Here is a 24,312-nt window from a genome sequence, read left to right on the forward strand (position 1 = left end):
AGTTTAGTCATCTGAAGGTTCAACTGGGCAGTTTATCCAAGTTGAGTCACTCAGATGGCTGGGAGCTCAGATGGCCTCTCCAAGTGGCTTGGCTTGGGCTTTCCCCAGCATAGCAGCTGGCTTTGAAGAGAGGACCCCCTGCCCCCCACCTCCCCTTGAGCAAACCCTTTAAGAGGCCAGATAGAAGCTATAAGGCTTCTTATGACCTAGCTCAGAAGTTCCAGACCATCACTTCTGCTAGATTCTTCCAGACCAAGCAAGTCACTAAGGCCAGCCCAGATTCAGATAGAGAGGAATTAGACCCCATCTCTTGGTGTGGCAGTGGCCTATGGGCATAGGGAGAAAAGGAATTGATAGTGGCCATGATGAAGACTAGCTACCACAGCATACTTGATGAATTTGTTTTGATTTAATTAGATATTTTCACATTATTAATAGTCAAGTATAGTGTTTATTTGGTTATTGTATTTGTATACTTATACAGTGGATTACTTAGAACACTGAATATTTTTGTCCAGTTGTTGGCCATTTTTTGCTTAGGTTCATTCATGGAATTGGACGATCGGGTGATATTTCTGCTGTGCAACCCAAAGCTGCAGGTTCTAGCCTTTTGAACAAAATTACCAATTCTTTGGTCCTGGACATCATAAAGTTGGCTGGTATGTATTGTGTTAATCATAATACTTTTGGCTGACCAGTCACACAAACCTTTGCCTAATTTCTTTTATTAATGCTTTTCTCCAAAAAGAGTATAAAATGGCTTTTGAAAAGACAAGTATATATATATATAACTTTTAGAATAAGATAGAAAATCAGAGCCATAAGCCTGGAGGATGAATTTAGCAGTGAGCTTCCTGAGTGTGAGTACAGAAGAATAAGCACTAAGTCTGTTAACTCTTTTTATTCGATAGAAGTATATCATTTCTTTAAGAAGGATGCTGTTTTTCTAGTGGAATAACTAATTTCTGTTTTTCTTCTTATTTGTAGGTGTCCGTACAGTGACCAACTGCTTTGTAGTTCCGATGGCAACTGGTATGAGTCTAACCCTGTGTTTCTTAACATTACGACACAAAAGACCAAAAGCAAAGTACATTATATGGCCACGAATAGACCAGAAGTCCTGCTTTAAATCCATGATCACTGCAGGTAAAAGAAGAGAAGTAACATATATGTTTTTCAATGTCACAGAAAATTCAAACTTTTTATATAGAGCTAGATAAATGAAAAAGAAACTAAACCTGTTCCTATTCCTTCTTTTTATTGTGGTAAAATATACATAACAAAATTTACCCTTTTAACAAAACATTTTTAAATGTATAGTTCCTTGACATTAACTACATTCCTCTTGTTGTGGACCATCACTGCCATCTCGCTACAGAACTTTTTCATCCTCTGAAACTGAAACTCTACCTATTAAACAATAACTCTCCCCTCCCCACCACCCTCAGTCCCTAGCAATCACTATTCTACTTTCTGTCTCTATAAATTTGTCCTTCATATAGGTGGAATTATAGAATATTTGTCCTTTTGTGACTGGTTTATTTGACTTAGCATAATGTCTTTAAGGTTCATCCATGTTATAGCATGTGCCAGAATTTCTTTCCTTTTTTAGGACTCCCATTGTATATATATCCCACATTTTGTTTATTCATTCATTCATTCACTGGTGCACACTTGGGTTGGGTTGCTTCCACCTTTTGGCTGTGGTGAATAATGCTGCTATGAACATGGAGGTACAAATACCTGTTTGATTCCCTGCTTTGAATTCTTTTCAGTACACTCTAAGAAATGGAAGTGTTATGTCGTATGTCCCTATTCTTTAAAATGGGGATATGATTACCTGCCTCAGAAGACTGTTTTCAGAATTAAGTGGGATGACATATGAAATGCCCAACAATAAACCCTGGAGCATAAGAGGTGCTTCAGGAATGTTTGTTCTGTATACATGAGTGGAGTACATGTAAATAATTACCATGAATCAAAGTACGAGGATACAGGCATCATTGAGTATAGATGAGACAAAAACTTTAAGTTGGTATTTTAGTATTTGGCTTGCTTAGGTCAAGTTAAATTTGAGAATTTAAAGTTATTTTTTGAATGGCCTCAGTCTGTTGTATGAAATGAACAGTATTGGGCTGTAATTAAACTGCATAAATAATCCTAAAGAAACTCGTGTAAAGGGATTCATAATAAGGACATATAGCAGAAATGGGTAGACTTTTAAAAGGTTTATTTTAAGTGGCATAAAGCTGTCAAGTCTGTTAATTTGCAAACTATTAACCAAAGAACTGATAACCAAACTTAGAGAAAGATTGGCATATTGAAAAACTGTAAACTTTTTCCAAATGATGTTATGACTTGGACTGTGTTATGTTCTTAGGAAGCAAGATGGTTGTATTCTTAAAAAAACCCCAAAACTTGCATCATAGTTGTTTGAAAACAAAAATAGGGTTGAGTGTAGAGAATTTGAGAAATAATAGAGAATTAACTGTCCTTAGGAAGTTACTTATTTAAGTAAAATTTTCTTTGTTTTAATAGCTGTATAGATATGAAACCTAGAGTTCTGTGGACCACCATATATGAATTGATGATTTTATAGTGGCTGAAGTTTTATATTTCTGTAGACAGAATGCGGACAACTTGACGTGGATTCTAAAACAGAAGACTACTTGCCTGTAACTTTGCTTTAAATTGCTGTGTGACCTTGGGGAAGGCACTTAATCTTCCTAAACTTTGACTCCCTTATCTTTGAAGTGAGTGAGTTGAGCTAAATGGTTTCTGAATCCCTCATAGCTCTTAAATCCACAAATCTAGCCTGCTGCTAGATCTGGTATTTGAGAAGACTGAAGATGTGAGTACATAACTCACGTGCAAGACAATTTTTATATTTAAATTATAGAAGGCTTTTGTAAGCTGTGAGATAGGTCTACTAAAATGTCTTGTATTTTTCTTTAGAGATAAAACATTACGTTGATGATTGTGATTTGTTTCAATACTTGAGCTATTATTTTTGTTCATCTCTGAAATAAAGAGAAATTTAAAATAAAACTTAAATGTTGCCAGAGAATGAGTAGGTTTACTTTTCTATGGACTGAAATTGAACTGGGCTAAGTGACCCTTTTTGTCATCAGTGACTCTTTATTACTTTTGTAGGCCTCTATTTAACATTTGCTTCCTTACTTCCCAGAATTAGTCTTTCATGTCATATCAAAATGTTAAGTAGATTTGTGGTCCTAATTGTGGTCTAGATGCCACTCCGCAGCATGTGGGATCTTCCCGGACCGGGGCACGAACCTGTGTCCCCTGCATCGGCAGGTGGACTCTCAACCACTGCGCCACCAGGGAAGCCCTTGACCTGCCTTTGACTCATGCTGGTATTAAGCCAGGTCTTTATTACTAGAGAAGGGTTCATTGACTAGAATAAATGTTTAAGAGTTTTTGTGTAGAATAGCACTGCTTCCTAGAGTCCACAATCTCCCCTTATTTCAGTTTATACTAACATTTTGGTTTCTGGTTGACTTGGTTAGGTTTTGAGCCTGTGGTGATAGAGAACGTTTTAGAAGGTGACGAGCTACGCACAGACCTGAGAGCAGTGGAGACTAAAGTCCATGAACTTGGGCCTGATTACGTTCTTTGTGTTCATTCTACTACATCCTGTTTTGCTCCAAGGGTGCCTGATAGGTAAATGATTTGTGAATATTGTCCTTCAGTGTTCATTAGTCTTTTACATAAAATGCACTTATACTAATTCTCAAAGATGCCTAAATAACATTTGGCAGTAAATACTACGTGAACGGACTGTTGAAGAAACAACATAATGGCTTGGGAAAATAAAAATTAGATATAGAAGAAGGAAAAACAACTAGTACCAAGTGGAGATCTTTTTATCACCTGAGTAGATGCAGAGCATCTCTGTTTTCTTGCTCTTCTTTATGTTTCTGGACATCTTGCATCTTTTTCCTTATTGTTTAATAGAAACCTCTAAGCTAAATTTTGGATTTACATACTTGTTTTTATTGCCATCTCCACTGTGATCTTACAATTAGTTTTCATATAGAGGAACTATCAGTATTAACAGATTTTAAAGAGAAAATTTTAGAATTATTGTCCTCTAATTTTTTTTTAATTGCAAGACTAACCCAGATATACAGTTAGGTATGTAATTGTCTTTGCATTTTGAGAAAAATGCAGATATTTAAGAAAATTTTTTTAAAAAGGCAAATGTTTGCTTTTCTGAAGGATGGCTGCAAATTTTTATTCTGAAAATGTAGTAGGCTTAGGTATAGTAATAAATATTTCTAGTTTTGACAGCAACTGTTGGTTTCATTTTAACATTTTGAACAGAAGTGCTAATAATTTGTAAAAAAAACTATTGCTTTGGACTATTTTCATAGCATCAAGTTATACTTTGATTTTAATTCATGGAGTCATATAATTTGGCAGTAATTAATGCATGTTAGCTTTTACTATAGGCAGATTTTAAGAGACAATTTTAAAACCCTGCTCTTGAAAATTTACCTTGCTTCATTCATGAGTCTGGATTCTATTTTCAGATCATGTTGCATATGCTTTAGTTGTTTATTCATTACTTATCAATCAAATTTTAAATTTGTATTTAAATATTAAATAAGCATCTTTCTTCATTGATGTTTTTGCTATCTAGAAAAATTTTAATGTGGTTGAAATAAATTACATTTCTAAAAACACCATATGAATATTTGTATTAGTTAAATTATTTATCCTTGAGGATATCTTTGTTTTTGTTTCATTTTGACTAACTTTTTTTTTAATTGACGTATTTTTAATTGATGTGTAGTTGATTTGCGGTGTTGTGTTAGTTTCTGGTGTACAGCAAAGTGATTCAGTTATACATATAGATATATATGTATATATCTATATAACATATATACACACATACATATATATGTATATTCTTTTTTGTATCTTTTTCATTATGGTTTATTATAGGGTATTGAATATAGTTCCCTGTGCTATACAGTATGACCTTGTGGTTTGTTTATTTTATATACAGTAGCTTGTATCTGCTAATCCCAGACTCCTAATTTATCCCTCCCCTAGCCTCTTTCCCTTTTGGTAACCATAAATTTGTTTGCTGTGTCTGTGAGTCTGTTTCTGTTTTGTAAGTTCATTTGTATCATATTTTACATTCCACATATAAGTGATATCAAATGGTATTTGTTTTTCTCTGACTTCTCTTCGTATGGTAATCTCTAGGTCTGTCCATGTTGCTGCAAATGTCATTATTTCATTCTTTTTTATGTCTGAGTAGTATTCCATTATATATACAGACCACATCTTTATCCATTCATCTGTAGATGCACAGTTAAGTTGCTTCCATATCTCGGCTATTGTACCTAGTGCTGTTATGAATATAGGGGTGCATGTATCTTTTTGAATTAGAATTTTGTCTGTGTATATGCCCAGGATTGGGATTGTTGGATCCTATGGCTACTCTATTTTTAGTTTTTTTAAGGAACCTTCATAGTCTTCTCCGTAGTAGCTGTACCAGTTTACATTCCCACCAACAGCGTAGGAGGGTTCCCTTTTCTCCACAACTTCTCCAGCATTTATTAATTGTAGACTTTTTAATGAAGGCCATTCTGACTGGTGTGAGGTGATACCTCATTGTAGTTTTGATTTGCATCTCTCTAATACTTAGCGATGTTGAGCATCTCTTCATGTGCCCATTGGCCATCTGTGTCATTTTGAATAACTGTTTTGGAATGTTTACAGTATGCCTGGTATAGTGCTAAGTACATTTTACATGCATTTTCTCCTTTGGAAAAAACCAAAAAGGTTTTTTTTCAGTCAATAGAATTCTCATATACTATTTTTTGGTGGTGTTACATAGTGAATGTTTCTGATTAGAGTGAACTTTAGGAAAATGGTGATGCTCAGTTATTAGTAATATGTTTGAATTTCTGATTTTATTAAATTTAAAAATACATTTTGATTTCTTTAAGTTTAATTCCTTTATAGTCTTAATTTGAACATATATATTGTCTTTATTAGTTAACTGGACAGAGAGTATTGTGGGGCAAATTCAAAGAAAATGTTAAAAAAAAAAAGAAGAGTATCATTTCTTCAAATTGAGAAACACCTTAAATTGGCTTCTAAGTTAGAATACAATCCGATTCACATGGAAAATATTTTTTCTGCTTCTCTTTGCCTTTCTCATACACATTGAAAATATTAGCAAATTTGATCAATTCAGAATATTTAAAACTACTCAAGTGATTTAAAAAAAAACAGTACTTTATGTTATTATAGTGCCTTACTCTCAAGGAAGCTTGTTATCAAGGAATACTTTCATTAGAACACAAACATGTGAAAGTGCCCCTTTTATGAAGAAAATACTTGTGTGTATCCCAGAAGGTCCATTTTGTTAAAAACAAAACCTGATTAGTTTTCTGCTTGATTTGTGAGGTTTATGAAAATGAGTGATAAAATAAGTTTTTAATTCATAAAACTTTTAGGGAAGTAAATTGAAAACTTCTGACAGTTGAATAGAATAATGTTAGTTTTGTTTGTAGTTTAAAAACATATTAATGCACAGCTACTATAAAAGGAAAATGTATTCTGTGTAAGTTGATAATTAAACCATATAATATATATTTGTAGTACATTTATCTGAGAAATAATTTTTATTCTCTCAAAATGCTTTACTTCCAAATTTTTTATACTGTAGACAGAACGCTTTTTAAAAATTAATTTTATCAAACCATAGGATTTAGTTTTAGCTTCATAGTGTGAAGACATTTCTGTTAGAGATGACTTCAGTCACAAGTATTATTTGGTTTTGCAAGGGAGCATCATTTATTACACTCTAATTGAAATTTATTACCTTAATTTGCATAAAGCTAGACTCTCAGATTGTTTTAATATGGGGAGTGTCAAATGAAGGAGTACGAGTGAATTTAAAACCAGCAGCTATTTAAAAGATTCTTTAGTATCCAAGTTGTTGGAAAATGTTATTTTGGTACTGAAATATTTTAATGTTCTGTATTTTTTAATACATTAAAGTCTATTTGAAAATGTATTTTTTACTTTATGAGATGCTTAATGTGAGATTTCTTAACATTTCAAGATATGCTGATTATTTTGCGGATATTAGCTTAGGATGATAAGCAACTGAAAGCATTTAAAAATGAGCATATCAACCTTGTAAGAGGTCTTTATAAACTGGTTCTTGCTTTTTATATAGGAGATTTTCAGGTGATTTAAAAGCTACCATCTATGTAAGATTTTTCTAACTACACATTTTCTTATTTATTGGTGACATTAATTTAAAAGCTTTTTCAAGTTTATCCTTAAATGCCTGCTATGCATTTCCAAGGTGCCAAACTACATGCTAAAATACTGCTGTAGAAATTTCAGTTTGTCTTTTTTTCCCCTAGTATACTTTAAGGATAACTATTAAATTAAAAACGTTTTCTCGTAATTTATTAAGGCAGAGTATGAACATGTCTTTCTATTGAATATGTTTATAGATTAGAAGAACTGGCTGTGATTTGTGCTAATTATGACATTCCACATATAGTTAACAATGCTTATGGAGTGCAGTCTTCAAAGTGCATGCACCTCATTCAGCAGGTAAGAGAGTTTCCAAAGATACGTCAGGGAAAAATGGATTTTAACATATTTGGGATTATTACTTTGTTTTTCTTACAACCTAATACAGAAAAACGGTTAATCTAGCATCTTCTAATTCATGGAGCATTAGAAATTTGCATCCAGTAGTCACTCAGTAAAAGTCATTATTCTTTGCTAGCGTCATTGGACTATAGTTTTGGTCAGCACCAACATGGAAATACTTTAGTAGCTTATTTTTTTAACTTTCTGAGAATGTTCCATTGCCAATGTTTTTTTCATTTTTCTAATATAGTAGATTATAGTGTTTTTAAAACTATATTGATTACTGAAAATGACTTCATTTATAAACATTCTAGTGTATAACTATGGAGTTGGCAGGTTTTTAAAAACTGTGATTTTATTTATTTTTTTAAGCATCACCTAGATCCCAGTCATCTGTTTTAGATTCTTATTTTTAAAACATGTCTGAGCTTCCCATCCCACTCAGAGTAAGAGTCCCACTCAGAGTAAGAGTCGCATCCCACACAGCCATGGCTCTGGGTCCTCAGGCATCTGCAGCTTCCCTGATTTCATTTCCTGCTGCTCTCCCTCTTACCCACCCTCCTGGCACATTTGCCTCCTTTCTCTTCCTCTCTTGTGCTACCCGTGTGCACCCCACTCCTGCTCATACCTCTTGTTAGGTTGCTTTTCAAGAGAGTTGTGTGGCTTGTTACCTGACTTTCTTTAGATTGATGAGACTTTCTCAGACACCTTATATAAATAGCACCTTCTTCCTTGCCAGCATTTTCTATCCCTCTTTTTCTGTTTTGCCATATTCATTGATTTTAAAGTACACATTTTTCCATGTTATATCTCTGAAATTGAGGTGTCTTATAATGTTAATTGGCAATGTTTATTCTTACCTAGTGGTATGTAAAGTAATGGTGCTTCTTGAAATTGATGGCCTCTTGCTCTTTTTCTCCATAGCACTTGTCACCATTTGATATGATGTTTGTTTACTGTCTACTTGTTGGTAGTGATTAGAATTAAGGTTCTGTTAGGGAAAGGACTTTGTTTTGTTCACTGTTATGTCCTCAATACTTAGGACAGTACCTGGTACATAACTGACACTCAATAATAATTGGTTACTCAGGGATTCCCTGGTGGCGCAGGGGTTGAGTCCGCCTGCCGATGCAGGGGACGCGGGTTCGTGCCCTGGTCCGGGAGGATCCCACGTGCCCTGGAGCGGCTGGGCCCGTGAGCCATGGCCGCTGAGCCTGCGCGTCCGGAGCCTGTGCTCTGCAACGGGAGAGGCCACAGCAGTGAGAGGCCTGCGTACCGCAAAAAAAAAAAATAATAATAATAATAATAATTGGTTACTCAAACAATTGAATGAATAAATGATGTATTACATTTACTTACAGTGATTAATTATTCACACTGTATCAGGATATGGATAGATATTATCTGGGTATGATATGAATTTTCTGATTTGCGTGCATAATGATGTTAGTCAAATATTCAGTTTTGACACACATGTGATTTGTGTTATGTGGATAAGAGTTATTCACAGATTATCTGTGGCCTTCTGCCATGTAGTGGTGAATGCTCCTTAGCCCTATAGATCCTATCTCATAAATTTTTTTGTTTTCTTTTTTGTTATTTTGAGTACTAGTATTATCTCTGATATAAATATGGTTTATACAGTAGTATTAGCTGATTTGCTTAATTTCTTTACTCAAACCTTGTACCAGTTAGTATGTAACTGACTGCAAGTAACAAAAACCCAACCCAAATTAGCTTAATCAATAAGGAAATAGATTAGTTTACATAACAAAAGAAGTCCAGAGGTGGAGTGGTTGTATGCATGGTATTCGAGGGTTTCTTAAAACCTTTGAGGAAGACCATTTACTGTTTCCTTGGTATCCTTTTGCATTATTCCTTAACTTTTTAAGGCTTATCACGGTTTCAGACTAGATTATATCTAATTTGAATGGTAGCAGAGGAAGGTTGTACAGTTAGCTATGCTGGAAATCTTGAAAAAACACACTATTTCAGTGATTCATTTTTATTCCTCCTCCCCTTTTTCCTTTCTCCTCCTCTTTAATTTTTAGCAGCCTTAATTCTTTTAAAAGTCAGATATTCTAGCATTCCTAAAAGTTTAGAAAAGTGAGGAAGGGATAGAAGATCACTCATAACCCGGTTACCCTAACAATTACCCTTAATAATTTGTGTATCCCTTTTTTCTCTTTCTTTAATACATATACATATTGCTTTTTACATGGTTATAGCCATTGTGTACATTTAGTATTAACTTTCTAAAATGTAGTCAAAAGCGTATTTAATTTTTAAACTTAAATATAAACTTAGATTATATTTCTATACTCTCCACATGCTTATAAAGTTTTCATTGATCAGTTTAATGGCTCCTTAACGTTTACCCATATGTTATGTACTTAACTCAGCAGTGTTCATTGTTCTGGTGCTCATGACATATTTTTGAATACTAGAAAATTTGGTGGTGTAATTGAAGAGATTAAGACTCTTAAATGAAAACAAGCTCCAGGATACAATATGAAAGCTGCCCATGGAGTTGTGCATCACGAATACCCTACTTTGTCATCACCTCTCTTAATTCGTGAGGTGGTTTTACTAAAATTTTAACCAGAAAATAACACTATAAGATGGTAAATGAATTTTTATAAGGTAGCTGTTGTATTGTTGCAGATACTGTATTACCTTCTAGAATGGACATTTCTTAAAAAAAAAAAAAAAAAGCAGTACATAAAAATTGGCCCTCACAAAAAGAGATGGTGTCCCTATTGCTTTCAGCCAAATAAATACTTGGGTCTTATTCAGTGCTAGTTGTTTCATGACATTCTAAAAAATTAAAATTAGCTTTAATTTATCTCAGTAGTTTTTATAGTTATACATACCGTTTACGGAGTACCCATACGCACCATGTGTCAGGCATCCTGCTAGATTTTTTTTTTTTTTTTTTTTTGTGGTACGCGGGCCTCTCACTGTTGTGGCCTCTCCTGTTGCGGACCACAGGCTCCAGACGCACAGGCTCAGCAGCCATGGCTCACGTGCCTAGCCGCTCCGCGGCATGTGGGATCTTCCTGGACCGGGGCACAAACCCGTATCCCCTGCATCGGCAGGTGGACTCTCAACCACTGCACCACCAGGGAAGCCCCCTGCTAGACTTGTAAAGTTTATTAACTTAATCCTAACAGTTTAAGGTGTACTTCTCATTGTTTCCGTTCTACAAGTGAGGAAACAAACTTGGAAGTATTAAGTGACTTGCCTAAGGTCCCAAGCTGCAAAATGACCCATATAGTTCAGTGTGATTCCAAATCCCTTTATCTTCGTCTAAAAAACAAAGTACTAAAACTGGGAAGCTTTCTTGAGAAGATAGTATTGTACTAATCAAGCAAACAGTGAAGAAAGAGGTATAACTAAAATGTTTCAGAATTTTTTTTTTTTAGGGCAGTGTCCCAGAATGACTCAACGCTGAGCATATAGAGCATTCTGATATGCATATGCAGTCCCCAGGAAATTAGCTTTGCAGAACCTATACTTCTGACATATACTAAACTGACTAATTTAGGAGACTCATGGAATATGGATGTGAGGACACATTAATAGAGAGGGTTGTAGTAGAGTCACAAAAATGCATAGAATTAAGGATTGTAAAGCTCCCCAAGTGTGGGAAGCAGCAACTTTGTTTTTTGAGAATTTGAGAGAAGTAGGTGTTATACTAGTTATTCATAGACCTAATTGTCAGTTCATTCAACAGATATTTGCAGGGTTCCCACGGATGTGCCAGGCAGCAGGGTAGGCACTGGGGATGCAGTAGTAAATACAACAAAATCTTTATCCTCATGGAACAGAAGCAGACAGTAAACAATAAGGATGACAGGTCTTGATAAATGCTCTAGAATTTGTGGGGGAGGAGTATCAGATGGTGTGATCCAGGAAGTCCTCTCTGAGAAGTAACATTTGAGCAGAGCCCTGAGTGTTGTGAAGGCGTGAGCTGGGCAGCTCTCTGGAGAGATTCCAGACAGAAGGTAACATCAAATGCCAAGACATTGAGGCCGGGATGTGCTTGGAATGCATGAGGAATAGCAAGGAGGCCAGCGTGGCTGGACCAGGGCAAATGAGAGCAGCAGTGGTCGTAAAGAAATTTGAGGTGTGTTAATTGAGGTGTGTTAAAGATTTGAGATTTTATTCTTGGTATGGTCATCAGCCATTGGAGGGTTTTGAGCAGGAGAGTGACGTGTGACGGCTGCGCTGTGGGGAATGGCCTGTAGGAAGGCAAGCGGGGAACGCTGTTGCAGTAGCCCACATGAGATGCATTGGTGGCATGGGCCAGGGTGGTTGCTGTTAAGGTGTTAAGAAATGGTTGGATTCAGATGTATTTTGAGGGTCGATCTTACACGGTATGCTGATGAACCAGATGCAAGGAACGAGGAAATGAGGATTCAGGGACTCCAAGACTTTTGGCCTGAGTTGCTGGAAGGATGGAAATGCCATAGGAATAATATTTTACTTTTATTTATTTATTTTTTTTGCGGTACGCAGGCCTCTCACTGTTGTGGCCTCTCCCGTTGCGGAGCACAGGCTCCGGACGTGCAGGCTCAGCGGCCATGGCTCACGGGCCATGGCTCACGGGCCCAGCCACTCCGCGGCATGTGGGATCTTCCCGGACCGGGGCATGAACCTGTGTCCCCTGCATCGGCAGGCGGACTCTCACCCACTGTGCCACCAGGGAAGCCCAATATTTTATTTTTTAAACATGGGCTCTTCATCCTGACTACCTAGGTTTTTGCCTGGGTGACTTTCAGTAAGGTGCTTTAACTGCCTGGATTTGAATCTCAGCTGTGCTATTAACTACATTTCTGACCTTGGGCACGTCACTTTAATTTCACTGTGCCTTAATTTTCTCATCTGTAAAATAGCTGTTATTGTGGCATCTGCCCAGATAGCTATTGCATGGGTTAACTGAGTTAAGAATGTAAAGTGCTTAGAACAGTGCCTGGTGCATAGTAAGTTCTTAGTAAATTCTGGCCGTAATTATTATATGAACAATGATCTGTTTTATTCACTGCTGCTATGCCCAGAACCTGGAACAATGTTCGCAGATGATAGGTGCCCAAATATTTGTTCCCTGAATAAATGAGTGAATGGATGAACTGATAAATGGCAACCGTTTACTTCATAGGACATGCTCCTGTGTTTCCTATTCTGTTTAAGCCCTTCCAGCCTTCTGGTGTTTTTCTCTCCTCCTCATTAATGGCCCCAGACTTTAGTGTGGAGAATGAGGTCTATACACCGTTCCTGAGATTGGGTCCAGCCTGTTTGTTTTCTTGCCACAGAATTTGCTACCCTTTGAATGCTTCTGTGTTTTAGTGATGAAGGGGTTCTAGCAAAGTCTGGTGCACTGATTGCTCTCTTAGTACTCCTCCTAATTTAGGTTCAGATTTCTCTCAGGAAACCTTGGGCACTACTTAAATGTTAATAAAAAGGCAACTCTGACTGTTCCACTTTATATTTATGTGCTACTTTGCATGGTTTTCAGTTATTTATTCAATTAGTCTCATATGCTTCTCTCTGTTTTCCTGTGATAAGGTGAGATTTTCTCTGATCATAGTTTATGAGGAAGTTAGAAAGGAGAATGACAGGGAAGGTTAAGATTTACACAATCATGTGATAGCCTCCGAAGTTGTCTGTGCCCCTTTCCTTCTCTGCTTTTGCTGCTTCTACCTATGGCCTGGATCTGGCCTCTTAGATTAGGCTACTTCTGTTCTCTTCTATCTGCTCCTTCTATTCTCCCTCAGCTATGGATGTGGATATAAAGTGGGAGGATGAAGGTCAAATAGGGTTACAGTATTAATAGGAATGTAGATTGTGAATACAGATTGAAAATCTGTGGCTACAGATAAAGAAAAAAACTATCTTAGTTGAAGTTTAGATAGTATCTTAGTTTTTAAGAGGAGGAAATTGAATCACATTAGGCAGAAGGTTATAGACTATGTCGCATGGGACTAGAGCTTAGTTTTACATTTCTAGCAAGTAAGTATTCCATCTTTCACCAGAACACTAGATTTTCACTTGAAGTTCATTTGCAGTGGAATGAGATCATCTAAGATTATAACATTAGGAAACGTAAGTTATGTAGAAACTCTTACGTAGAAACTCTTATGCCAAGAGTATGCCAAAACAATTCCATTAGTTGAAGTTAAAAATAAAATTTTTCTTTTCTCCTTTATTATCCAAGTGGTGGTAGGAGCAGAGCTTGTTGCTTAAAGTGGTCATGCAGGTTAGTAGATTATCCAAGCATCAAAGAGAGGCACTTAATGTATAACTTATTGATTGGCAGCATGGGTGGCTACAGTCCATTAGATTATGGTGGCCACTCGTGAACTCACAGAGGGTGTTTAAAATTACTTAATAGTTGTAGGACCCACTGTTGTTATTTATTGTCAAATAGAAGAGCACAGATGAAAGGCATGGGAGAAATTCAGTCTCTCTTACCCAATTTTAAGGTGAAAAGTTCTGTTTCAATGTAGTTCCCACCTGAACTGATACTGAAACTCTGCCTTCCTCACAGGCTTGGTGTGAAGAGTAAATGATTTATGTGTGAAAGCAGCTTGTAACTATAAAGTGCTCTTCCACCTATAAGGAGCAGCATTTAAAAACTCAGTTTAATGCTTAAAAATATTTCACTGGCATCGGTACAAAGAAAATAAAAATCTTTCATCTGTTTTTTTGTTTCTGTGCATTGTTTTAGTGGTATTTATTAATAGCAGTTGCTGTCTCTTCTTCTAAATATGTAATACTACATCTTATTCCATTCTAGGGGGCTCGGGTTGGTAGAATAGACGCTTTCGTTCAGAGCTTGGACAAAAATTTTATGGTTCCAGTAGGTGGCGCTATAATTGCTGGCTTTAATGATTACTTCATTCAGGAAATAAGCAAGATGTATCCAGGTAAATAAATCAGTTGCTCTTCAGAAAAAGTAACTAACAAACAAAAATCCATTTGTACATAGGCTACTGTAATAAATCTTAATTTACAAAGCTTTTTTCCCCTTCTGAATGTAACTCATCATCCTTATTTCAGGAAGAGCTTCAGCGTCACCTTCTTTAGATGTCCTTATTACTTTATTATCACTTGGATCGAATGGCTACAAGAAGCTATTAAAAGAAAGAAAGGTAAGCTTTCCCATTAGGTGTAAACAATACTGTTGACTAAAGCAGTACTCCAAAGTATTGGTGTTTTTGTCTATTGGTTTATCACATTGGGATGTAGATACCTAGCAAAGTCCTAGGGGATTTACTTTGATCTGGACCCTCCCTAGGTGGTTTTAAATTAATCATTGTTATCCCGTCTATTCAGATATCCTGAGGAATCTTGGAAAAGTGATTTTTGCTTTTGTGTTTGTTTTTGTCTTAAGAAACTCCTGCATCAGGGATTCTTATTATTTCGGTAAAATTTAATTCATTTATCACTTATAGGTAGAGGCTCTTAAAAGACAAATGGACAATTTTTTTCCTTTTAGTTTTGGAGGCCTGAAGATTTGTCTAGGTGTGACATGTCAGTTGCAGGAGGAGGAACCAGGTCAGATGTTGGCCAGCTTCTCATTCTAAAATAATAAGTCCATCCCGTGGCATTATTAGAATGCTGAACTCATTGATTATGTTGGTTATGAAAAGAAAAGTGACATTTGTGCTTAAAAATTGGACTTTGTGGGCTTCCCTGGTGGCGCAGTGGTTGAGAGTCCGCCTGCCGATGCAGGGGACACGGGTTCGTGCCCCGGTCCGGGAAGATCCCACATGCCGCAGAGCGGCTGTGCCCGTGAGCCATGGCCGCTGAGCCTGCGCATCTGGAGCCTGTGCTCCACAACGGGAGAGGCCACAACAGTGAGAGGCCCGCGTACTGCAAAAAAAAAAAAAAAAATTGGACTTTGTCTCCAGCCCTAAAAACTAGCTTAATTCAGGGGCAACTCCAAAATTGTAGACAGACAATGTTGGTAGGGCAAATCAGACTAAGATGTTTTATTCATCTCCCATCTGGGAGAGCTAGAGGCCCCTGGTGCAGTTTTTGTATCTGTATAACTTTCTAACACTTTGTAGCAATTACAGTCCCTTAGATTTATAATAGTAATTTACATATTTTAGAGTATTTTCATGTACGTCATCTGATGTATCCTCTCAACAGCCTTATGAATATGTAACAGAAGTTTAACATTTTCTGTACCTTGCTTTACCCTAGTCCCTTTCTCCCCACTAATTCAACGCATAGGAAGGTGATTATTTACTTTCCATTGTTAGGACATCTCTTAAGATTTACGTGATATAGGAAAAGATGCTCAACCTCAGTCATTAGGGGAATGCAGATTAAAACCACAGTGAGATACCACTACACACCTAGGAGAAGGGCTAATATTAAACAAACAAACAAACAATAAAAACAGACAACACTGGCAAGGATGTCAAGCAAGTAGAACTCTCAGATGTTGCTGATAGGAATGCAAAATGGTACAGCAACTTTGGAAAACACTTTGGCAGTTCCTTATAAACATTTACTTACCACATAAACTAGCTGTCCCACTCTTAGCTGTTTACTCAAGAGAAATGAAAATTTGTATCTGTACAGAAACCTTTATGTGAATGTTCATGGTGATTTTATTCATAATTGCCAAAACCTGGAAACAACTCAAGTGTCCATCATCTGGGGTATGAACAAACTGTGGTACGTACATACTCAGCAATAAAAAGGAACAAACTACTGATATATGCAATACTGCAACAACTCTCAGATGCATTACACTAAATGAAATAACGCGGCTTGAAAGGGTACATATTGTATGGTTTATTTATATGCCATCCTGGAATAGGCAAAAAAATATCAGAGAAAAGATCACTGGACGCTAGAGGCTTGGGTTGGGGGAGGGGACTATTAATGGTAGTGAAATGTTTTGTATCTTGATAGTGGGAGTAGTTTCATGACTGTATGTTTGTCAAAATTCGTAAAAGTGGACACCTGAAATTGTACTATATGTAAATTATGCCTGAAAAGAAATTTTAAATGATTAGACTAATACTCCAGTTTGATAAACTCCAAGAAGTAATCATCTTGTTCTGGCCAGGAGAAAACCTCAGCAGAATCTTTCAAGGGCCCTTCTCCGTATGACAGATGAAGACTGTTTATAGATGTGGAAAGCCATCATCTCTCTGTATGAGAGTTGAATTGTATCCGATGTCAGTGAGTCTTAGCTCTCCTATAACTAGTTGTTTCACTATGGAAAAGGTTCTTGAACTCACAGATTTTATTTCATTACTTGTGAAAGAAACAGTTGCTATCTCAGGCCACTTCTAGTTCTTAAAGATTGTAGAATATTTCCTGAAATAAAACAGCTACTTTCTGGGCCTTGAGCATTATAATCATGGGAATTGACCTGTAATTTAGTAATCCAGCACAAATCATATGGGTAATTTATAAATCAAACTTTTTTAAGTTTGAAATTTTTAAGATGATGGTCTCTTCAGTTTCATGGTACCTCCTATCCATTTCCACCCCTATTAAGCTGTCTTGACCCTTCCCACCCCCCATCTGAACAACGACAAGCCCATTTAAAGTAGCATGGTCTACAGTATGGACTAGTGTGTTTCTTTGAAACTCAAAGTAGATAAAGTTGAGTGTAGGATAAGTTTCATTGAGTAAATACTTAATTTACTAAATATCTGTTGAGCATCTGTTATGTGTCAGGCACATAATATTGATAGAGCAATCAATAAAATAGACAAAGATACTGCTTTTATGGAGCTTGCATTTCATATGGAGGACACCAGCAATAAACAAACCACATAAAATATAAATGTTTGTTTAATACATAAATTATAAAGCTGAAAGTGCTGTGGAAGAAAAGAATAAAGTAAAACAAGGGGGGGGTTGGGGATGATATGTGGGGGGAAGTGGTGAGGATTGGTTTTTTAAATGTGGTTAGTGCAGGCCTCGTTGAGAACGTGACATTTGAGTTGACTTGAAGAAGTTTGAGGGAGTATACATGTATGATGGAGAAGAGTGTTTCAGGCAAAAAGCCAGTACCAGGAATCAGGGTCGAGTCAGTGTGTTTAAGAAGCAGAGAAGAGGCCAGTATGGTTGGAGCAGCGTGATCAAGGAGAGTTGTGAGAGTTGAAGTCAGGATGGTAATGGGGGTGGGCCGGTCATGTAGGGCTTTCTGAGTGAGATAGATAGAGAACCACTGGAGGGTTTTGAATAGAGGAGTAACGTCATCTGATTTATATCAGGAAAGACGTAAAGAATCCTTGAAGGATCCTCTGGTTGAAGGATCGCTCTGGTTGCCGTGTTGAGAATAAATTAGGGGGGCAAGGGTAGAAGTTGAGCTTTTTCAGAAATCAAGAAGTGATGTTGACTTGGATCTAGATGGTGCCAGTGGAGGTGATGAAAGTGGTTGGATTCTAGCTCTCTTTTGAAGATTGAGCAAACAGGATTTCCAAATGAATGTATTGTGAGTGAAAGAGAGACATAAAGAATAATTCTGAGATTTTTGACCTGAGCAGTTGGAAGAATGGAAGAGCCATTAACTGAGGTGGGGAAGCCCGTGGGTTGGAGGGGAAGGCCAAGAGTTCAGTTTCAGACAAAGTTGAAATCAGGATGTCCTCTGACGTCTAGGTAGAGATGTAGGTATGGAGCACGATACGAGTCTAGTGTTAAGAGAGAGAGCTGAGCTGGACATAAAAAATTGGGGGAGTTAATTGGCTAAGAGATTAGCTGAGATTTTAAGAGAATGAGTCTAAACAGGAAAGAAGTGCAAGGACTGAGCTCTGGGGCACTCCAACATTAAGAGGTCTGGGAGAAGGAAACAGACCAGAAAAGGAGACTGAGAAGGAGGGAAAGCAAGAGCATGGAGTCCTAGAAGCCAAGTGAAGGAAGTGTATCAAGGAGGGAAGTGTGATTGCCCAGTGCCACTGATAGGTCAGGTAGAGTGAGCACTGAGGTTTGACTACTGGGTAGAAAAGTTTCATGTAAAAGTCATTCTTAACATAGTCTTTCAATGCAGGGCTTGTGTTATCTAGCAGATACCATATATGTGTAGATACACTTATGTATATATATGAAGTTATTGCCCCTAATATTGAGCACTTACCATGTGGCAGGCTCTCCTTGAAGCACTTTGTCATGTATTCATTTAATCCTCACAGCAGCCCTGTGAAGTGTTATCCTCATTTTCACAGGAAACGTAGTGACAGAAAAGTAATAGTATGAGGTAAATTGTGGGACATGGGTTTAAATCTAGGCAGTTGGGCTTCTGATCCTCTCCCTTAAAACCTCTAAACTGTACTTTTTTTTTTTAATATAGGTAAATAATGTAGTTTGGTAGCAATGTAACTACTTTATATAGCTATAAATCTGAAGACCTAGGTCTGCTAATATCCAGAGGATGCAAAAACAATAATACATTTAGCAGCTTTGGCCAAAAAAGCTCAGTTGTATTTTAGATACACTGTTTGCTTGTGCAGAACCACTGTTGCTGGGGAACTCCCTCTCTGACTCCAGGTGGTCCTGGTGAGACTGTCAATCACAGGGTCCCTTCTCCTCTTTCTTAGGGGTGGGCATGTGATCTGGCTAGCCTCGTTCGCAGGTGGACATGTGGAGATAGAGTCCTTCCAGCAGATTTGATAGTTCATTTAGAGATGCTGTGTGTGTTGCTTTGCAGATAGTAAACTGTAAGGATGTAATCTTATGACTCTCAGCCGCCATATTTCTGGCCATGCCAAGAAAGCCTTCTTTAGAGTAGAGAACATAAGAGGGAAAACAGAACTGAGAGTCATTTGAGTCTCTGGATCCAGACTTACCTGCTTGTAGAACTGACTGTTAGATGACCAATAAATTACCTCTTTCGTTTTAAACTAGATTTCTAATGCTGACACTTCTTTTTTTTTTTCCATTGAAGTATAGTTAACTTACAATGTTATATTAGTTTCTGATGTGCAACAAAGTGATTCAGTTATACATATATTCTTTTTCATATTTTTTTCCATTACGGTTTATTACAGGATATTGAATATAGTTCCTTGTGCTATACAATAGGACCTTGTTGTTTATCCATTCTGTATATAATAGTTTGTCTACTGCTGATACTTTTGATTCCTCTTATACCCTTTATAATGTTTCAAACATTCATTTCTTCTTTTCCATTGTCCCTGCCACAACTCCCTAACTAAAGCCCTTACCATATCACACCTGGATGGTTACAATAACTTACTAACTCTTCTCCTGATCCCCAGTCTTGGTCTCCTCTAATTTGTCATGTTGTAGAGCAGTGCCAGATTATATTCTTAAAATGGGGAAGTCCCTTTTGGCCCAGTGGTTAAGACTGTGCACTTTCACTGCCGAGGGCGCACGTTCAATCCCAGGTCAGGGAACTAAGATCCCACAGGCCGCTCAGCGTGACCAAAAAAAAAAAAAAAAAGAGATTATATTCTAAAAATGCACCTTTCTTCAAGTTATTCCGCTTTGGGTTTTGGTTGCCTGTAAGACAAAGTCCAAACTCCTTAGCCTCCCATTATGATCCATCGGGTTCCTTTGTGGTCTGGTCCCACATTACCTGAGCAGCATTGGCCCCTTCTCGTTCATTCATTCAAGCAAAGAAATGTTTATGCATAGGCCCTAAGGTTAAATTTACAAACAAGACTGACATAGTCGTTACCCTTAAGGAAATTGTAGTCGGGGAAATCTACATATTAAATAAATAATTACAAGTCTGATGAGAGTTATGAAAGAACAAGCAGAGTATATGAGAGCTTATATCACCTAACCTAGCTGGGGCACCTAGCCCAGCTCTCACAGGGTCAAGTGTCACTAGAAGAAGTGACATCTATTCTATGAAAATGCAACTCGTGCACTTATTAAGTGGCCCCCATGGTTTAATTGTAGGGTAGAATTGATGACTAGCGTAAGTGTAGAATTCTTAAAGGATATTTTAGACTGAGTCTGGAAAGCAAAGTATTGTGCAATTATTGGAGATTTTGTGATTTAGATCACTTTCCTTTAGGGTAAGTTCAGATTCAGTAGGTCTGGAGTGGGGCTTAGACACTGCATTTCAACCAAACTTCCCTGATAAATCTGATGCACACCCAAGTTTAAAACCCATTATTTTGGGGCACACAGGTCACTTGTATCTGTAACGGAAACTTGGAGAGGAATATATCATAGCATTTTAATACTTATACATAGATAATATTTCATGGAGTTTGAGGTGAACTGCACAAATATTGCAAATATCAAAGCTTGAAAATATAACTTGTTAGTTTTCTATTTATTTCTGTTATTTTTAGTTGTCATAGTTATAGTCTTTTCTCATACCGTAGCTACTTTTTACCTTATTGATCAGTCTGCAGGTTTGGCTAAAATTTCATTTTTAAACTAAATAAATAGAATATGTTATAGCTCAGACAATAAAACCATTACACAAAGTTTTAAGTTAGACATTTTAAAACTATACTTTATTATATAGATGCAAATTTTTTAAATTTTTATATGCTGTTGTTATAATATCAAATAAACATACTATTTAGTTTTTCCTGTTTTTGTTCTTCTTGAATTGAAACTGTAAATAATAATAGCAAATAATATTAAATATTTGCTGTATAAACTAATATAAGTCTTGAGTAATTTGATAGTAAACTTATTTAATTAGCAAATTAAACTGACTGTTTGAATGCACATCCCTAAAAAATTACCATCAGGTGTCTGAAGTGAAACTGGATCTTTGATTTTGGGTAGTCTAGTAGATTACTGCCTACTTTGGAGTTTGCCGATTGATCCCTTTATTCTTAGCATCCTTTGCTTGTTATGTAGTAGACGCTCATCAGATGTTTATAGAATGAACTAATGCAGGGCATTTGGGAACACATAGGTCCACTGTTGTACAGTCTTTTCTTGTTTTACATAGAATAAGTATCTTTCTATAAAATTAGGCAGAAAGTAAATAACATTTTGATACTGACTTCCATTGTGACTTAGATGTTCTTATAGAGACATTTCTCCATATGGATATAGTTGAAAACTTGTGAAAAGGAGTAAGTTAAAATGGTGATTGCCTGTTGTATGTAACAGGCACTGTACTTCTGGGAGTAGGGCTTCCTCCCTAGTGGATACTCCTCTTCCAAAAGTACTTTTTCTTACCCCTAAGGATTTTGGAATTGTTGATATTAGGGGTGTTCTGTCATCTTTTTGGAATCTAAGAATTTCTTTTATGCCATGCTTCTTCTGACCATTGACCTTTAGGGTTTGACTTTAAAATTTTCAGCTACTTTTAGGTGATCCCAAAGGCCCATGCAGGTGTACATTTTGCTTAGCAAGAATGAAAATCCACCTTCTTTGAGACTGACCTGCAGCAATATGTAGCTTAGCTGGTGAATGGATCGAGTAGGCAGCCCAGCTCTGCTTTTCATTGTGACTTTGTCCTTTATTAATCATCAGGTAAATATTTTGTGGGGAAATTTTATGTTTTTAGTGTTATGAATTAGACTCCATTTTAGATGTCAAGCGATAACTCGCTTTGTAACATCCAGAACTTTGTTCTTTTCCTTTATCTAGATAGTGTAGAGTGAAATGAACAGGGACAGGACAAGAATAGGATTATAGCTGCAGGTCATTAGCATGTGTCTGTAGGAGTCCTGCTAGCTAATGTTAGTTATTTCAACCTGAAAACAAAGCTATTTTGCTCCAGCCAGAGCTATTTATATACCATCACTGAGGCTAAGGGAAAAGTAGGTGGGTAGGAAACTAATATTTTTATGAATGTCTGCTGTATGCCAGGAATTCTGCTAGGTTCATTATTTTCATTATAATGAATTCATTATTCATTTCATGTACTACTCAGAGTCAGTTTCTGAGGTAGGTATTATCCCCATTTTACAGATGAAATTGAGGCTAGAACAAGTATACTTACCCAAGGAGCACATATAATTGCCAGAACCCAAGTCTAGGTGATGCTAAAGCCTCTGCACTTTCTGTCTTCCCCCTCTTCCCACTGCTTCCCGTCACCCATCCACTGTTGTGGAAGTGTTTACCTGCTGTGTGCTAAGCATTTGAGCCATAAAAATGATACTCTCCTGACCTCTATTCTTATCTAGTGGAGGTGTGTAAAACCCCAAAGCCTCTAATGTATTCACTGGTTTTATTTTAAATTCTTTGTATAGAATTTATTTAGAACAGAGACTATCTATAGTAGTAATTGTCAGAGTATAAAAATGCTCATTTGAGAACTTTGAGAACTCTATCATTGTAAGAGCATAAAGTTTGCGTTTTAACAACTTCATTCAACAGGAAAGTCTTTTTGTTGAAAAATGTGGATGTCCTCCATAAACCATAATTGCATATATGTAGCATAAATATTGTTTTTTTTATTGGATTTGTTGCAGAAGTAAAGGCCTCTTTTGTTTAAATGGACTTGCTTTTGAACTGTGAAAATTTAATCGTGATAGTTTATTGGTTTAGCTCTGGAGAAGCTGAGGCAAAGCTATTTTGCTCCAGCCAGAGCTATTTATATACCATCACTGAGAGCTCCTCTTTATATTATTGGTTTTATTGCCTACTAAAAAAGGAGTGTTAAAAGACAACTTAGGATTTTTTTTTTTATTCCTTGCCCTTATTCACCACAATGATATTTTTAGTCTATTTCATATAGCTCTACATCTTCCAAAAAGGCTTTATCTTTTTCACAGTAGAGGCAGACAAGAACTCAGCTTGAAGCCATTCTTTCTCAAGCCTTTTTTTTTTTGAAGGGTGAAAGGATCAAAGAGAGTGGAACTCTGGGTGTGAATTGAACCTCTTTGCTCTTAGCCCCTTCCTGATCAACACATCTGCTTCATTGAGGGGAGAAGTGACCAGGAAGTTTAACTGAAGAGGCCTTTAAGAAAAGGGGCGAAAATTGAAGAAACTGTTTCTTTGAGTTGCTCTATGCAGAAGGAAAGATCAGTCTTAGACATTCATCCTTCACATTTGGTTCTGGAGAAGATCATTATAATTCTGCTTAGCTTTACTTTTAGAAGAGTGCTTTGCTGAACAGGGCAGGCAGATAATCATTCATTGTTGCAACTCTCTGCTGAACTGGACAAGCTCAGAAGAGGAATGACAGAGGACTGGCTGCTCCTGTGGCTGGAATTTGTTAGCTGAAACTTGGAGAACATAAGACATAAGCTTCAAACAATATCCTATAATAAAGCTAAGCTTGGGAACTTAGAAAATTTGCAGCCCTGAAAGTAGAGTAGTTGAATCTCAACAAAAGTGTCAGATTTCAGGCCTGGATATGGGGCTTCAACAGAAGAGTTTGAAAGCAGTGCTTTAGCCTGTGATGCAAGGAGTATGCCTGGACACTGTGGCCTGGCCACAATTATAGATAGCAGCGTCCCTCGTTTAGTACCGTTGTCTTCACTTAAGGACATCTGTGTGTGTGGATACATACCAACAGTCCGTTGTCCATCCAACCTTCCATGTTATCAGTGAAATACCAGACTACTTGTTATGTTTCCTTCTTTTTGTATTACCCACCTTATGACGCATATTGTAATAATATGTGAAGTTCTCTTTTATCTTATCCTGTAATATGAAGCAGTATAAGCATAAGACCTTTTTCTTTAGAATTTAGTGAATTATGCACATCTTTGGGTTATGGGAAGGGAT

The 24,312-nt window shown here is 36.9% G+C and overlaps 1 protein-coding gene across 1 annotated transcript in view; it reads left to right on the plus strand.

Annotated features, from left to right (window-relative positions):
• SEPSECS (Sep (O-phosphoserine) tRNA:Sec (selenocysteine) tRNA synthase) overlaps window positions 1-24,312 on the plus strand; it is a 35,444-nt gene that overhangs the window by 2,431 nt on the left and 8,701 nt on the right. The window contains exons 3-8 of the mRNA XM_065877837.1: window positions 541-659; window positions 988-1,146; window positions 3,528-3,681; window positions 7,512-7,614; window positions 14,456-14,585; window positions 14,719-14,810. Coding sequence (XP_065733909.1) covers window positions 541-659; window positions 988-1,146; window positions 3,528-3,681; window positions 7,512-7,614; window positions 14,456-14,585; window positions 14,719-14,810 — 757 coding nt within the window. The remainder of the gene's footprint in view (window positions 1-540; window positions 660-987; window positions 1,147-3,527; window positions 3,682-7,511; window positions 7,615-14,455; window positions 14,586-14,718; window positions 14,811-24,312) is intronic.

Source organism: Phocoena phocoena, chromosome 5, assembly GCF_963924675.1.
Source record: "Phocoena phocoena chromosome 5, mPhoPho1.1, whole genome shotgun sequence".
In the NCBI taxonomy this organism is placed as follows: Eukaryota; Metazoa; Chordata; class Mammalia; order Artiodactyla; family Phocoenidae; genus Phocoena; species Phocoena phocoena.